This window comes from Megascapheus bottae, chromosome 16 (assembly GCF_031878675.1).
Source record: "Megascapheus bottae isolate mThoBot1 chromosome 16, mThoBot2.hap1, whole genome shotgun sequence".
Lineage (NCBI taxonomy): Eukaryota > Metazoa > Chordata > Mammalia > Rodentia > Geomyidae > Megascapheus > Megascapheus bottae.
Window position 1 is genome coordinate 31562632 of NC_143524.1, and position 17787 is coordinate 31580418.

Sequence of the window (17787 nt, forward strand, 5' to 3'; positions counted from 1 at the left end):
CCTTGGTTTTTATTTTATTTCTTTTTCACATGAGCAGTAAAAGATGGAGTTGTTCCATCCTTACTCCCCTTGCATTGCATGTGCCTTGGGGCATAAGACTCCAGAGTGTCACTAGAACCCCATTTTGTTCCCAGTGTCTAAAGAACAGGGAGGAAAACATTGTTGGTACATTGTGGGGAGGAGTCTTAGCTCTCTGAACCAGGCTCCACACCCCTCAGGAACTCCCTGAGACCCCCTCTCTCCGATTCTTTTACAGACAGCAGGACAAGACTATGACAGAGAAAACATAGGCAAGTTAGGAATCAAAACTACATACCACTCACCTCCACACATGCTCACGCTCATGGGTATGTACACACACACACACACACACACACACAATCCTGGCCCCTTCCTTTGGCATGGTTCACCTAATCCTGAACACAGGATCTGAAGGTGGTTGTATGGGGCCTGAACTCTGGGCCAACCAGTCAGGGAGACAGGGACAACTTTAATCCTTGGTATCCCCAAGGCCCAAACTAAAGTTTCTCCTGTTGCCTAGCCTAGGTGGATACTCCTTCACCTTCCCACTTACCACTTAAGAATTGAAACTGTTCAAGTAACAAAGGAAGGGAGACTGCACCCTTTCCAAGTTTCCCAATTCCTAGTTGGAAGAAAGCTTCAAGCCCTAGCTCTGGATCATCTCAGCCGATTTGTTCCCTCTTTCCCTCAACTCTGTGTGCAACAGAATGGGTTGGACTAGAAGAGCCCAGCATGGGCAGTGGTCCTAGGCGTAGAGATAGAGTGACTCTTCAACCTAGCAGAGAAACAGAGGGGTCCAGAAAGGAGTACCATCACCCTCCAGTGGGGCTTTGACAGTCCTGGTGGAGTACAGGTAGGACAATGCCTACTTCTGGCTTCAGCAAGGAGCATGAAGCTGCCTCAATACTGTCCTGAACCAGGACAATACTTTGCCAGGGTGATCCCTCTGCTTTTTCTCTCCAATTGGTCAATTCCCCCAGAGGTACCTGATGTCCCAGGCTGGCACTGATCACTGAGCCACCCTGATCTAGCTCCTTCAGGTTCCCCAGGTCACGACCCCAGCCCCAGGAAAGAGGTGAGCAGACCCTGAGTCCTCAATTGGCCTTGCTCAGTCTGTAGTCTTCCACTGGCTCTCGGCTCTCGACTGCTGAAAGGGCGATGAGCATCTGAGCGGCATAGTAGGTGGACATGATGAGTGCCCGAGAGTAGGGCACCGGAAAGCAGAACTTGTTGAGAGCGATGGTCATGTCAGAGATGATAAACAACAGTGCACCACTGCCAGCTGCCAGCTCTGTCCAACGCCAAGCTGCCCCAACCAACCGCAGCCCTGCCATAGCTCGCCAACCCATGAAGCTGATGAGGGCCACATAAACTCCCACCAGGTAGGCGAAGGCACCTGAGAGCCCTGGGTAAAGGAGTGCATAAAACAGGCCTGACAGCACTCCCATCACCAGACCTGTCCTGAGAGCCAGTGGTCGCATGCCAAAGGCTGAGGCGTAGAGCATGTGGGTCACAGCAAACATCAGGAGACCTGAAAATGAGAGAAGAAAAGGAATGCTAAAGGCACCCTTGGAGATTAATGAATACTGGGAATGGAGGGAAAGGGATTAGGGATGACCCAGAAGCTTTGGGAGTCATAGGGATGGGAAGATCCTTAAAAGGTAAAGATCTGTCACACACACACACACACACACACACACACACACACACTCCCTCCCATGAAGAACTCCCTGGAATTGATCCACAGATCCCCTTCAAGGCCATTCTCCAACAAAACCCCACAGTCAGCCGGGCGCAGTGGCTCATACCTGTAATCCTAGCTACTCAGGAGACTGAGATCTGAGGCTCCTGCTTCAAAGCCAGCCCATAAGGCTCTTATCTCCAATTAACCATCAGAAAACCAGAAGTGGCACTGTGGCTCATGTGGTAGAGCATTAGCCTTGGGATGAAGAGCTCAAGGACAGTGCTCAGGCCCAGAGTTCAAACCCCACAACCAGGAAAAAAAAAAAAAAAAAACCCACACTCTCTGGCCTCAGGAACCCTCCAGGTCCATTTAATATTTCCCTCTTCCAGATCTTTGCTCCATCCCAGGGCCCTATTTTAACAAACCCCAAGACTCCCTTCCCAAGCAATGCTTATGATCACTGACCATGCACAAAGTAGCCCTGGTCCTGCCAGATGAGGAAGGCATCACCTAGAGCAGAGAAGACAAGTCCCACAAAGATTCGGGTGGCACTGGGATGAGCCAGCAGGAATCCAAAGCCATGGGCCAGAAGGAAGAGCCAGAGGCAGAAGATGGGCAGGCACTTTATGAGGGCGCTGACCCAGGATGGGCTGGATGAGGGCAGCCATAGCACAAAATACACGCAGGTGGCCTTGAAAAAGGGTACCAGTTTGGGTCCCTCACTCTTCACCTGGAAAACACAGGACAAAGGCAATATTCAGCACTCAGAAGCCCACAGGGAAGTTTTGAGCCACGACCCTTCCCCAGGCCTATTCCCCCCCACAGCCTCCCACCTCACACCACTTTCCACACTATCCTAAACAGGGCAAACTGACACAGAAACCCAACCCATTCCGTCCCAAGGGTGTGAACAAACTCATCATCACTCTGAGGCTCAAATTTTAAGAGGAAGGGCTCCACTGTTATTACTGTCTTCTCTGGCTAGGCCAGAATGGTTGCTTCTAAGTAGCTAATAGTCTTTTGGGTAATAACCCCTTCGGCAGCCCTGATGCTTTTTCCCTTTTAAACCCTCTCCCCAGGAGCTGCTTCTCCATCCTAGAGCTGCTTTAGCCCCATTTCCTAACTCTAGAAAACTGGAGTGAAGTCACAGGGAAACCACAGAGACACCTGACTATCCAACTCATGATTCTTGGGCAATGAGGCCAGGACATAGGCTTACAGCCTTAGCAACACCAGGTGGGTGCCAGGAATGTAGGAGACTTGGCAACAACACCACCTCCAATCCACAGGGTGTCCTTCTTGACCGGCCTGCTCCTCAGCCTCCAAGCTACTTGTCTTAGATATCAAGAACAAGGAGTGATGCTAAGGATGCCGGATAGCAAAACAGACCCAGGACTGGGAGCAAGAAAACTATCTTGAAACAACAGAGATTTCAGGCCCTGGGATGAGTGTGTGTCAGTTCCCAGAGAACAAGAGCGACTTGAAGCACACCAGAAAGAGGCAGGAAGGGGGGTGGGGAGGGTTTCTTGTCCCAGCTTCTGATCTGGAGCCAGCAGACAGGCTGGGAGGAGATGGGGAACTGAGAGGGGGAAGTTGGAGCAGCTGAGTTGGTCTCAGCCAGATTAATGGGGGAGGGCAGCTAAAGAAAGGTTGTACTCAAGGCCACTGCATACATAGTCCAAGCTGGGGGAGGGGACAGCTGCAGATGTTCTGAGTCTGTGATCGCCTGAAGCTCTTCCTTAGGCTGCTAGTTGTCCATTTCTAAGGATAATTTGGAGCCGCTGGGGTTCACTATAAATCCACACTGAGCCCAAAATGCTCATGTCTCTCGCTGGGTAAGCTGTCCAGAAGGGCAGTCTGAAGACTCCTAGCCTACCAGATACCTAGAGAAATTGATTAGATCATGATGAGTGGGGTGGGGTAGAGACAGAACTCCAGAGGCCAAGCCTAGTCTTGTTCTGCCAGACAGGACAGCGTGGAGCAGAAATAATTTTGGCTTTCCCTGGAAAGTCCTCTGTCAAGGCTGGTCAGAGTGAGGAAACGTCCAGGGAACAAGATGGGAAAAGGATGCTGTGCCTCACAACAGTTTATCCGCTAGGCTTCCGAAGCACAGACAAGTCCTCTGCCTCCTGCTCCCAATCTCCTGATTTCTAGGAGAAGCAGAAAAAGTGGGGAGACTACGAGAGCCACAATGGGAACCCAGCATTAGAAAAAGGATAGACAAAGGCTGGAGTTGTGCAAGTCTGAAAAGAAGGATCCATCCTCTCCTCACACCTCATCAGAACTGCTGTGACTCAGGGTCGACCCCGCCTACACGCCTGAGACCTGTTTGTAAGGTGAGGAAGAGGAGGAAACGAACTTGGGACAGGATTAACCAGAGGTCCCCGTCAGCCTGGCACACCCCCCACCAGCCCCCGCCCCGCTGTCTCCCACGCTCCGCCGGGCCACGACCCCGCCTACCCGCGCCAGTGCTCCTATCAACAAAGTCACGCTTCCGAGTCATGTGCCCAGTGTTTTCCTCCCTGCGGCTGGGGGGCGCGCGGAGGAGGGCGCTGCGGGTCTGGAGAGCTGGAGCGAGGAGGGGGGGGGTGGGAACCGTGACAACCCCCGCCTCCCGCCAGGGGGCTCTTAGGCTCCGGGGGTCTCGCGCTCCTCCTCAGGCCCCCCGGCAGGTGGGCCGGCCTCAGCCAGTCACTCAGACCGGTGGGCTCCGGGCCGCTGACTCGCTCGCTCCCTCGCTCACTCACCACCGTGACCGGGGACACCATGGCGGCGGCGGTGGAGGAGGCGACGACGTCTGGCACCAGGCTCCGGGCTTCAGCGGCCAGGACCTACAGCCAGGTAAAGCAAACGACGACGGAACAGAACCGAGGATGAAGGACAGTATACCTCCCGCGCGCCGAGAACGGAGGGTTATGTCTGTCAGCCCCGTGACGTCACCGCCACCCTCACCAATGAGCGAGCCCGAACCCTTGGTGGGCGGGGCCCGCCTGGCGGCGCCGGCTGAACTTTCAGAGTTTCTGCCTGGAAAAATGAGGTTTTCCCAAGGGTCGGAGGCGGAACCGGGAGGCCACGCCCATCTTGGAGGCGGGGCCAGCGCATCCCGGAACGTGACCGTGACCCCTGTGATGCCTGAGTGAGGAGCAAACTTTGCTCAAAAACAAACATAACTCTGCCCAGGGCAGGCGTTTGGAAACATTTTCTCATAGCTCGGGAATCAAAAGCAAAGAGAAATTCCCTTCAGGCTTTGAACATGCAGTCTACAAAGGCACGACAAACATAACCGTATCTATACATGTATGTATATAGATACAGCTAGAACCCAGAGACTCATAATTCTAACGTGATACAAAGACACAATTACACTAAACAAGTGTAGGCACTTGCTAATCGCTAAACAAATATACAAAAACACAAAACCAACAACCATGGATTGACTTCCATCCTTTATCATAAAACAGAGACACATAAGAAAGCAAGCAGTAACCTATGTATGTAGGCCTCTAATATAGAAGCAAACACAAATTCTCAATTGCCCTTGGACACATGCATACCTCTCACACACACACACACACACACACCAGAAAAACAGATCCAAAGGAATGTAAAGCAACTTTGCCAAAAATAGACTGTAAGTAGCTATAATGTTGATATACACTAGAGATATTCAAGCACATTTGTATTTGTTCAGAATCAGGGGGATTACTTGAGTGGAATGGTAAGTAGTCAAATGAATTCAATCTAGTTGCAGTTTTACATCTCCATTCCCTATAATTAGGTCAATCACTTCCTCTCTCTAACCTTGATTTCCTTATTTATGAATGATCCCTAAAGTTTTGGCCAACTCAAATATGTTGTGTAAGAGGAAAAAGGAAAATGTAAGTCTAGCTGGCTTTTCAGAAATAAAGATTTCAGACACATCTCAAAGGATAGGCAGGTTGTCTTTGAACTTCAATAGAAGGATAGTAGCTGTGATGTTAGGCTTAGGAACTAGAGGGTAAAAGGTAACCAGCCCTAGATAGCAGCCATCAAGGAATCTCATTCTGGTGGGTGACATCATCCTTGTTCTGCCAAGGAGAGACATGGACTGAGCCTCCTCCCACAGTGGATCTCTTACTTTTTCTTCTGGGCCCCAAACACCTTTCCTTAAACCTATGTTATTGAACCTATACCTTGTAGAGGACATCACGCTTCTAATGATAGAACTGACAACCAGAAAATCAGAACCCAGTGTAACAAGGGAAAGAGTTAAGGAAAGTAAAGTTCACCCTCCTCTCCTCCAAACACTTCCTGCAAGGAGCCCCATGGTCAATGAATTCTGACTTCCTTCTTTCCTTTCTAGAGCTATGGGAAACCCCCTTACCAAAATAGGGGAATGAAAATTGCTGACCCCAAGGCATGATCCCGCTCTCTCTGCTCATCTTTCACACACACACACACACACACACACAACAGAAACCTACATCTCTACAAAATGTGCTGCCTGGAAAGCCTTGGCTTCCTCATCAACAAAATGAAGGAATTAGGCTATTAAATGGATGAATATTAATGTCACCTAAGGACTTTTTTTCTCATGTAGTATCCAAGTCAGGACATTTTTTTTAAATTTCTCTGGACCTAGCTTGCATAGAAATGAGATGGTAGACAATATTAGTTGTTCTCAACAGTAAGTGTGACCTATCAACATTTCTTGTGAATCTTTTTAAAAATATAAATGTCATTGTCCCACCCAAGACATATTCGCAGATTTACATAGGTATTCATGCACAAACACCTAAATACACAAACATGAGCTCTAGAATTGTCATCCGCAAAATTAAAATTACCCAATAGGCAATCATGTACATAGGTCACCCACAAAGCTGAGGTGTCTCTCCTCCATGCTGTTATTCTCCACTCACACGCGCATCAATCGCATCCATTTCTGGTCTATTTCCACCCTGCCCAGAAGCCTAAGGTCTATGAGCTGTAGTAGTAGGGCTAACCAGGACTCCGACTTACAGTTGAGTCGAGCCAATGAGCATCACAGGCCAATCTGAGGATGATAGAAGAGCATACACCAGGCCTAAGTATGAGGCTGTTCTAGACACTGCACTCCTTCATGATTGCCTTCATGCTCTCTCCCTGGAACTTCAGGCCTGAAATGGCAGTATTTCTCCACTCATGACTGGGTTGGTAACACTTCCTTACCTTGTTCTGCCTACTTGACCTCGCTGAAGTTCTACCTGCTCTACTTTTGTTTTCCTTTAAGAACAAAATGCCTTTAAGTCTGAAGTCCCTCTTTAGATGGCCTAACCAAAAGTGGTTAGATGTAAGTGGTTAGCTTCCAGCATGACCTCCAAGCAACCTCTAACTTCATAATTATCCTTTATGGCTGCATTCTAAATGACACAACCCATGACAGCATTCTTATAGTTGACAATTGCTGTGAGTACTGGAAAGACCCATGAAGGGTGAAAACATGTAGCAACTGAATTCCCAGAAACTCTCTATCCACTCCCAAAAAGTACATGAACATCCCTCCCATTTTTTTTAGTCTGCCCCCCTCCCTTCTTTAACCCTAACTCTGTAACTTTCTTTTTGTTTTGCCAGTTCTGGGCCTGGGCACTGTCCTTGGGCTTTCTCAAGGCTAGCACTCTACCACTTCAGCCACAGCATCATTTCTGGCTTTTTTTTTCTATATACGTGGTACCAAGGAATCAAACCCTGGTCTTCATGCATGCTAGGCAAGCACTCTACCACTAAGCCAAACTCCCATCCCCAACTCTGTAACTTTCTGATCCAGAATGAATTAAGAAGTTGATTTGAGAGTCTTGTTTCCTACTTCTATTTTTGACCAAAAGTAAAAGTTTACTTCATATTATGGGTTCCAAGTTCCAAAGACTCAGTTTGGGATCAAAAACCGGTAAGTTTCTTTAACTTACCACATCTCTGTCAATAGTCATTAGATTCTCTTCAGTTACACTTTTTTTCTTTTTGTTTGTTTGTTTATGTGATTCTGAGAAATCAAACCTGGGGCCTCATGAATGCTAGGCAAGCACTCTACCACTAAGCCACATTCCTAGCCTTCTCTTATATTCTTGAAATGTCAGTCTCCTGAGTAATATATACAATAGCAAAATAAGACTCCTCTCTTCCCAATAAAAAAATCCACCCTAATTTCATTCATATGGGTAGATTTTTTTTTCAATTTTTTTATTGTCAGACCCGGGGCTTGAACTCAGGACCTGGGCACTGTCCCTGAGCTTCTTTTGCTCAAAGCTAGCACTCTACCACTTGACCCACAGCACCACCCTTGGCTTTTTCTGTTTATGTGGTACTGAGGAATCAAACCCAGGGCTTCATGCATGATAGACAAGCACTCTGCCACTAAGCCACAGTCCTAATCCCATCAATCCTTTTTCCTGTTTTAATTTATTTTATTTTTTATTTTTTAAATTTTATTTTACTGTTGGGGTAATGTACAGAGGGGTTACAGTTACATTCATCAGGTAGTGGAGCCCCATCAATTTTTTAATATACTGTTCAATGTTTTATCAAGTGTCAAAAAGTGGGGTAGGGCTGCCTGAAAATTGACAGTCCTCCCTTTCTATACATAAAAGAACTTGTTACCTAGTCCTTTCTACACAACTTTGTCATTTTCTCTACACTTGCTTGTCTCCTCTATTAAAAAAAAACTGTAATCCCATTCATTCATTCATCTAACAAATATTTTCTGTGCATCTAATACATACTGGCTCCATTGGATATTGAATAATATACAAGTCACTTCAGATAGGCAAGGCAGAAAATGATGTGGTGTCCCAACTGACATAGATGTGAAGCTGGGTGTGGTGTCACGTACCTGGAATCCTAGATAATTGGGAGGCTAAAATGGGAGGGTCAGTGGAGCCCGGGCTGGATTCAGCCAATCAGCCCAGACTGACACCTTGTCTCAGAAGCAAACAACAATAACAAAAAGAATAGTTAAGATATGACAGTACATCACATCAGAATCACTAATTGCACCAGTCATCACTGAGGAAGCTGTGGAGAAACCTAGAAGGACAAGTTAGTCTTCATTGCAAATGTATATGACTTTCTAGGCAAAAGGGGTCATCTGTGTTCCTAAAAGCAGAAAAAAAGGTCTGGGAGTTTGGCCTAGTGGTAGAGTGCTTGCCTAGCATGCATGAAGATCCAGGTTCAATTCCTTGGTACCATATACATAGAAAAAGCCAGAAGTGGTACTGTGGCTCAAGTGGTAGAGCTCTAGCCTTGAGAAAACCCAAGGACAGTGCTCAGAGCCTGAGTTCAAGCCCTAGGACTGGCCAAAACAAACAAACAAAAGCAGAAGAGGAATGCTGAATTCACGGAGATACTTGTAGAATTTGAATTAGCTGAGAAGTGGAAATGAAGAAATCAGAGAAGCAGAAGCCAGGTCAAGAAGGATCATGAATGTTATACTGTAGAAGTTAGACTTGACCTTGTAAATGTCTATTGTTTACTGTTCCTTAAATTCTCTAATTAATGGTAACTCTTACAGGTAGACAAGGATAGAAATGTGAATAGTCATTACTCTGTGAAAGTATCTTTGCTTCCTCCTGTGAACCCTCTTCTCCCTCCATTGTCTTCTGTAATTTTGCTACAAGACATCTTCACTTTCCTTAGTTTGACTCCCTTGGAATTTCAGCTCAGCTCTAAGATGTTTAATGATTCCTAACCTGCTACAGAATCTCAACTAACTTCTATATACCCATTTCAGACTCTCAGAATACTTCTAAACAACTCCCAGGATCTTAACACCTATCCTATTCCATTCCCAACCAACTTATAGGCCTGGAAAAGTATTCAAAATGATAAGGAGGGGTGTCTGGGTATGTGACTTAGTGGCGAAGTGCTCACCTGGCATGCATGAATAGAACCTGGGTTCTATTCCTTGGTACCACATACACAGAAAAAAAAGAAGTGGCATCATAGATCCAGTGGTAGAATGCTAGCCTTGAACAAAAAGAAGCTCAGGGACAGTGCTCAGGCCCTGAGTTAAAGCCTCACAGCACAAAAAAAAAAAAATGATAAGGGGGCCGGGAGTTTGGCCTAGTGGTTAAAGTGCTTGCCTAGCATGCATGAAGACCCGGGTTTGATTCCTCGGTACCACATACATAGAAAAAAGCCAGAAATGGTGCTGAGGCTCAAGTGGTAGAGCTCTAGCCTTGAGAAAGTCCAAGGACAGTGCTCAGGCCCTGAGCTCAAGCCCAGGACTGGCAAAAAAAAAATGATAAGGAGGATGCAAAAGGTTAGATAAAGTTTTGATAGCAATGTGAAATAGCAAGTTGCTAAGTTTTTTTTTTAAGTGAGCTTGAATGTATGTCAGCCAAGTGGCGGTGTTTAGAAGGAACTAGATCCAGATCTAGAGCTCTGGTCCAAAAGAGGTATAGATTTGGAAGTCATAGCCATACTGAAAGCTATTTGGTCATGATTAACCAAAGAAGGAGATTGAATGAGGAGAGGAAAGGTCCAGACCAAAGTCCTGAGTGGTAATGCTATTTAAGGAATGAAGAGAGGGGGGAAGGGGTGGAAGAAGAGAAAAACAATCATACAGCCTAAGCAGTGTGTTTGATACACTGTTATACCAAGACCCCAGTGCACTCACAGACAAAGAGACAAGCACACCTACAAACCTAGTGAAGTACATGAACAGATATGTGTTTAGTGCAGTGTGGCTTCTTCTTTCTAAAACAGCGACAGATGTGGTTCTTCTTCCCCTTCAGAGTATGGCAGAGTCTGACTTTGCTGTCAGAGGACTATGGACCATTGACCCAATAGCATTCCTATCTGAACACTTCACAGCCTGTGATCTGCGTGAGGCATTACTTCCCCACCCCCAGCCCAGGGTATTCTTACAAGTCCTTCATGCATTTTTATTTCTTTTTTAAAAAATTTTTCCAGTCCTGGGGCTTGAACTCAGGACCTGAGCACTGTCCTTGGGCTTTCTCAAGGCTAGAGCTCTACCACTTGAACCACAGCACCACTTGCAGCTTTTTTCTACATATGTGGTACCAAGGAATCATCATGCATGCTTGGCAAGCACTCTACCACTACACCAAACTCCCAGCCCCTTTCATGCATTTTTCTGCTTCCAGAAATAAACCTAGTAACACCAAATCCTAGCACTACCCATCCTCTCAAGGTATCCATCCAGAATGCCCCTGTCATACCATAGCTTCCTGAGGTCAGGGAAGGGAGTCCTGGAATAGTCAATGTGATCCATGATACATGAGGGTCTGTCCCTTAAGGCAATTAAGAAAAGGACAAGGCCAACAGTATGGCCTCGTTGTAGAATGCTTATCTAGCATGCATAAAAATATCTGGGTTTGATTCCTTGATACCACATACACAGAAAAGTGTGTACCCAGGGCTACCACTAAGCCTATGCAGCCCATTTCTCACCCATAAAATGTTGCTATCTTTTGTTCACTGATAAATTGTAAGTGACCAGACCTTACCATACTCTAAGTTACTAAAAAGCAGTAGCTTTCAAGCCCTGGCCTTCATCTTTCAGTGCTTTGTCCTGAGTGACTCCGTTTTATGAAATAGTAATAGAAATGCTGAAGATGAATATCTCTACATCTTGTTAGTGCAAGAAAACTATTGCCATCTGTCCAGCATAAATCATGAGGCAGGCTGACAAATAACTTACATAAATAAAATGTTGCTGTTTATGAACTTCCCAAATAAAATCAAGAACTCATGGTCATATGGGCATAACAAAATGATATCAGAAAGACTAGGCCTATGAGTTTATAGAGCACACCAAACCAATGAATGAGTTAACCCCCCACTAGGTTATATAAAAGGACGGGCAGGCCTGGGAATATGGCTTAGTGGTACAGTGTTTGCCTAGCATGCATGAAGCCCTGGGTTAGATTCCTCATACTACATAAACAGTTAAATCCAGAAGTGGTGCTATGGCTCAAGTGGTAGAGTACTAGCCTTGAGCAAATGAAGCTCAGGGACAGTGCTCAGGCACTGGTTCAATCCCCAGGACTGGCCAAAAAAGAAAAGAAAAAAAAAGAGCTCTATTGAAAATATGAAGGTTTGAGGCTGGGAGCATGATCTAGTGGTAGAGTGCTCACCTAGCATGCAAGAAGCCCTGGGTTTGGTTCCTTGGTACTACATACCCAGAGAAAAAAAACAGAAGTGGTGCGGTGGCTCAAAAGGATAGAGCTCTAGCTTGAGAAAGCCCAAGGACAATGCTCAGGCCCCAAGATCAAGCCCCAGGAGTAGCAATAAAAGAAAAAGAACAGAAAGAAAAAAGGGGAAAAAAGGAGGGGCACCTAACACTGGGATACAGCAGCACCCACCAACCTAGCATCCAGTCATCTGCATGCATGCATCAAGGCTCAGCAGACCCAGCTCTATGCTTTTATCCTCTTGTGCCTCACAGCTCTGTGTTTGGGTTCCTTAAGTTAATGTCTTCTCTAACTAGCTGCAGTGACTCTCTTTGCATCTATACCAATTCTCAGTTCTTGCATTCAGTAAGGTCTCTTTTAACTGTCTCTTTAACTTTCTCTTAATCATTCTGAGGCATATGTATGTGGATTTGTGTATATACATATATGACATTTATACTGTAGGTTTGATTATACATATATAATACTGCATAAAATTACATGTATAAAATTGTATGGAGTGTGGTATGTAATCTTAGAGTTAATATTAGTAATTAAGATTGAAATGAAAGAACCCATGATGGCCAGTAGACCTAGCTATCAAGTGAAATCAGTAGTCCTTGGCAAATTAATGGCAATGAAATTGGCATAGCTTGTGAATTTATTGTTATTCAATAAACTCTGACACTGTGGAAAGACACAAATGTATCCATCTGTATTTCTGACAAGGTTCAGATATACTTATAACAAAAGCAGCACTGCCAGGGCTTGAGACACAAATGGGTTGGTCTAACTATAGATCAACCAAGCTAAGAGTCTCTTGATGGAGTTCAATACCAGGGGATACCCCAGGAGGATTCTTTCTATTGCAATATGTGGGATAAGACAACCTCCGATACCCAAGCTTCCACGCTCCATACTCTCTGAAGTCCAAGTGTTTTCTTCAGTCCTTTTGTTATAGTTATCTAAATGAACTTTCTCATCAGCCCCAATCCCCATCATTACACACATACACACTTGTTACTCCTTTGGGTACCCCTCTGGGCTGCTGCTTCTTCAGTGATGGAAATGTAATAGGAAGAAGTAGAAAGGAGACATGGGCAGAAGAATAGCCTTAGAAAAACACTTCGAAGATCCCAGTCATTCTCTCTTCATTATCAGTGCCTGAGGACCAGTCTTGAAATAACAGACAAGAGTGAGTAGACTGCCTTAGCTCTTCCTTACAGAGGTTCCTTATAAGAGAGTCTCCCTTGCACAGGTTCCTTCCCTAGTTAACCTAGAGAAGGAATTTATTCATTCATTCACTCATTCATTCATTCATTCATTTCACTGAAACATATTAATTCTCAAGACCAGAAAAGTGTACAGGGACAGCAAGCACTGCCTGGGCCTTTGAGGAGATTGCTCTCTGACCAGAAGTGGAGCAAGTGGCAGTGTGGTTGAAGAACCCTATACAAAGGTCGGAAAAGTTATTTATATTACCTCCGCCTTCTCCAAACCCTTTCCTATTCTAGTTCAGTTTCCTTCCTCCCATCTGGAGAAAAGCAAGCTTAAGATTTGGAAGCTTTTAAGACTCACATATTACAATATGATTAAACTTAAAACCAGAAAGAATGGAAAAGACTTCTTTCCTTGCTCCTCTCCCCCAACTCTGACGCTTTGAGAGCCCCCAGGCTAATAAGGAGAAAAAAGGCAACCATCAAAATGGGAGATACAGCAATATGCCATCATTTTTCTCCCCAGAACTGAATGAATCCATCTATTCTATTCTTATATTTGTTTGTTTTGTTAAAAGTGTTTCTTGATGGGCTAGGAGTTTGGCCTAGTGGTAGAGTGTTTGTCTAGCATGCACAAAGACCGGGGTTCCATTCCTTGGTACCACATACACAGAAAAGGTCGGAAGTGGTGCTATGGCTCGTGTGGTAGAGCTCTATCCTGAGAATGCCCATGGACAGCGCTCAGGCCCTGAGATCACACCCCAGGACTGCCCCTCCCCCCAAAAAATGTGTTTCTTGGTAAATAGCCCAGGTTGGCCTTGAACTCTTGATTCTCCAGCCTCCTGCTTCAGTGTCTTGCATTGTGAGATTATAAGTATGCATCACTAGACCCAGATTAGACCCATTCTTATTATGAAAGGAAGAGCCGGAAGTGTTCCACTTGCCTCAGAGTCCCCAGCTCAGAACACAGGCGCTCATTGTAGAAGCTCTGCTGTGCAGACACCCCATGTTAAGATTTCCAGAACAAGTCAAATTGCAAACATAATTGGGCAATGACCTAGGATTGCCTGTTTTGTATTTTACCAAATATACATATGCATAAAGGAAACAATCAACTTCCATTACCATCACATCATAAAAGGAATAATCTCAGAATTGAGGTCAATCCTTTAAATAGATTTTACTAACAAGAGTTTCATTTCTTTTACATTTTCCCCTTTCTCCTAAGCCAGTGAGCTGGTGGGCCTCTGAGGTCAGTGAAAAATGAAGCCCACAGAAGAGAGATATTTGTTGTGGAGGTGTGAGGAGGAAGCCTAGGGTCACGGAAAGCGCTTCCAAGGCTACATTCTAGTATCAACAATTTCTCCTAGATGAATGAGTATTCTTTCTGGTCTTAATTTCCTCTGAAACAGAGAGACAATTAGTTCTCCCAGGAATTAAATAAGAGAAATATAGAAGGCACCAAAATAGAAAGTACCTGGAACCTTAGAAGAATTTTGTAACTAATGCTTTTGTTGTTTGTTTTTTGGTGCCAGTACTGGGATCTGAACCATGGCTTGGTCACCTGTCCCTTAGCTTTTTCACTCAAGGCTGACTCACTTGAATCATAGCTCCACTTCCAGGTTTTGGGTGGTTAATTGGATATAAGAGTCTCATCGACTTTTCTGCTCTGGTTAGCTTTGAACTACGCTGAAAGTCAAGGGCTTTAAGGTACAGCTCTTTCAACTATGTTTTAATAAGGTGACCCTCAGACCTCTGCCTCCTGAGGAGCTAGGATTGTAGATGTGAGCCACTGGTAGCTGACTGATTTTTTTTCTTCTGAGGAAACTGAAATTCACAGTGGGTTTTTATATTCCTGAATTGACTCAAATATGATATGATCTAAAAATAGAGTAGGCTTTCTCAATACTAACAAATTGTGGGATGCATCATAACAACTCAGAAAGCTTATTAAACGTATAGATGACCAAAGGTCACCCAGGAGCTTTTGATTTATGCAAGGGCTTTAATGTAGAACTCTTTCATTTATATTTTAATAAGATCCTTAAGTGATTCATATGCACATGCAAGCTCATTGAGTCGCTCATCCGATAAGCTGGGCAGAAGAAAAAAGATTTTTACCTTTTTCTTTTTTCTTAAATGCCATTGCCAATAGTGAGCACTTATTAAGTGTTTGTCAAATAATAGCCTTCAGGGAGGTGCATTTTATGAAGGAGATAGATATATAAATTAATAATAAATCTAAAATCAGTAGGTAAATTGGGCACAAAGTAAAGGGAACTAATGCTGCCTGGAGAGTTTGTCAGAAAAGGGAAGGGAACATTTGACAATCTGAAGGATAAGATTTTATTATCTTTGCCAGGAGCAGTGGCTCATGCCTGTAATCCTGGCTACTCACAGCTACTCACAGGCTAAGATCTGAGGATCAAGGTTCAAAGCCATCCTGGGCACAAAAGGACCTGAGACTCTTAATTCCAATAAACCTCTAGAAAAGGGGAAGTCGGGCTTCGCTTAAGGTAAGGGGTGTAGCCTTGAGCTGAAGAACGCAGGGACAAAGCTCAAGTCCCAGGAGTAGAGTGGTAGCCTTGAGCTGAAGAGCTCAGGGACAGTGCCCAGGCCGAGTTCAAGCCCCAGGACCCACAAAAAAAAAGGCTGAGGATGTGGTTCAAGTGGTAAAGAACCTGAATAGCAAGTCTGAACCACTGAGTTCAAGCCTCAGTATTGCCAAACAGTATATGTAAATTATCATAATTTATTTAATCTCATCTTTTAGGATAAATTGCTTCCCTATTGTTAATAATGATATAAATAATATCCACTAAATAAATCTGTGCTCATATCTTTGATTATTTCCTTTCATAATAGAGTCACAAGAGAATCCAAGCTGATTCTGAACTCAAGATCCTCCCACATCAGCCTCCCAAATGCCAGGATTGCAAGGTATGTACTACCATGCCCACTTTTCTTTGGTTATTTTCTTAAAACAGATTCTTAGAAATAAAATAGTTAAACCAAAGGAAATTATTATGCTTATGAGCCATAAATTTTCTCCAACCTAATTGTCAAATTACTTCCCAGAAAGGGTTTATATTTTTGAGACTACTATGAAGAATCTTCATTCATCAGATAAATAACTAATAAATTATTTACTTGTAATACAAAGATTACATTTCTTTTTCAATTAATTTTCTATACATTCTATATCAGAAATAGCAAGTATCTTTTAGTGCTTGCTATATACCAGATACCTATTTTTCCTCTCCCCCCCTCCTCTCTCCTTCTCTCTTTCTCTCTGCCACTAGTGGGGCTTAAACTCGGAATTTGGGCACTGTTCTTGGGCTTTTTCAAGGCTAACACTCTACCACTTGAGCCACAGCACCACTTCTGGCTTTTTCTGTGTATGTGACACAGAAGAATCAAACCCAGGGCTACATACATGCTAGGCAAGTACTCTACCACTAGGCCACACTTCTGGCCTTTATATTTTCTCTATGAACATCTCACAATATTTTGATGAAATACAAATTATTTTTTTTGTGTGTGTATGCCAGTAGTGGGCTTGAACTCAGCCTGAGAACTGTTACTTTAGCTTTTTTTTATTAAAACAGGTACTTTACCACTTGAGCATGGCTCTACTTTGGGGGTGTGTGTGTGTGTGTGCGCGTGTGTGTGTGTGTTTAAATGGGAGATAGGAGTCTCAGACTTAACTGCCAAATCTCAGGCTTCTGAGTACCTAGAATTACAGATATGAACCTTGGGTGCCAGTTTATGAATTATTATTATCTTCATTTTATTGACAAGAAACTCAAGGCAGGTAAGGGGACTTGCCTTAGGTCACAGATGAGGGAACTCTCTTTTAAAAGAAATCTTTATCAAAAATTGTCTCTGAGGGCCGGGAGTTTGGCCTAGTGGTAGAATGCTTGCCTAGCATGCACAAGGACCCAGGTTATATTTCTCGGTACCACATACATGGAAAAAAGCTAGAAGTGGTGCTGTGGCTCAAGTGGTGGAGCTCTAGCCTTGAGAAAACCCAAGGAAAGTGCCCAGGCCCTGAGCCCAACCCAGGACTGGCAAAAAAAAAAAAAAATGTTTCTGAAAGCTAGATGTGATGGCTCACACCTGTAATCCTAGCTACTCAGTAGGCTGAGAACTGAGGATCAAGGTTCAAAGGCAGCCCGGGCACTACAAAGTCCAGGGTACTCTTATCTCCAATTAATCACTAGAAAATGGGAGTGGGACTGTGGCTCCAGGGGTATGGCCTTGATCTGAAGAGCTCAGGGACAGCACTCAGGCACAAAATTCAAGCACCATGATCACAACAAAAAAATTATATCTGGGCAGGGAGTTTGGCCTAGTGGTAGAGTGCTTGCCTAGCATGCACGAATACCCAGGTTCGATTCCTCAGTACCCCACATACGTACCAAAAAACCAGAAGTGGTGCTGAGGCTCAAATGGTAGAGTGCTAGCCTTGAGAAAGTCCAAGGACAGTGTTCAAGCCCTGAGCTCAAACCCAGGACTGGGGGAAAAAAAAATTATATCTGAAGCCAAAATCCACTAGAATTAGTTCCTCATTTAATGAGGAACTATGAAAAGAAAACTGGTGATAAAAGTTCCTGCATATGCCTCAAGTGTCTACTGGTCATTGATACTTACAGAAATAATTTAGATACTATATTCAGAATACTTACATATCAATTACCATTTAATTTTTAATCTA

At 44.4% G+C, this 17787-nt stretch overlaps 1 protein-coding gene across 1 annotated transcript; it reads right to left on the reverse strand.

Moving 5' to 3' along the window:
* Tmem86a (transmembrane protein 86A) lies at positions 1 to 4601 on the reverse strand. Its single transcript, XM_090348016.1, has 3 exons — positions 4453 to 4601; positions 2171 to 2435; positions 1 to 1552 (listed from the first exon to the last, which is right to left on the reverse strand). The coding sequence occupies exons 1-3, from the start codon at positions 4471 to 4473 to the stop codon at positions 1116 to 1118; spliced, it is 723 nt and encodes a 240-aa protein (XP_090204142.1). The 5' UTR covers positions 4474 to 4601; the 3' UTR covers positions 1 to 1115.
* Between the last annotated feature and the right edge of the window lie 13186 nt (positions 4602 to 17787).

What these genes read in the sequence shown, in the direction of transcription:
- Tmem86a (XM_090348016.1), bottom strand. Translation starts at nt 4,473, where the DNA reads ATGGTGTCCCCGGTCACGGTG. An exon ending in TGGTGTCCCCGGTCACGGTG is followed by an intron (nt 2,436 to 4,452) that starts GTGAGTGAGCGA and finishes TGTGTTTTCCAG; the next exon opens with GTGAAGAGTGAGGGACCCAA. An exon ending in CCAGGGCTACTTTGTGCATG is followed by an intron (nt 1,553 to 2,170) that starts GTCAGTGATCAT and finishes TCTCATTTTCAG; the next exon opens with GTCTCCTGATGTTTGCTGTG.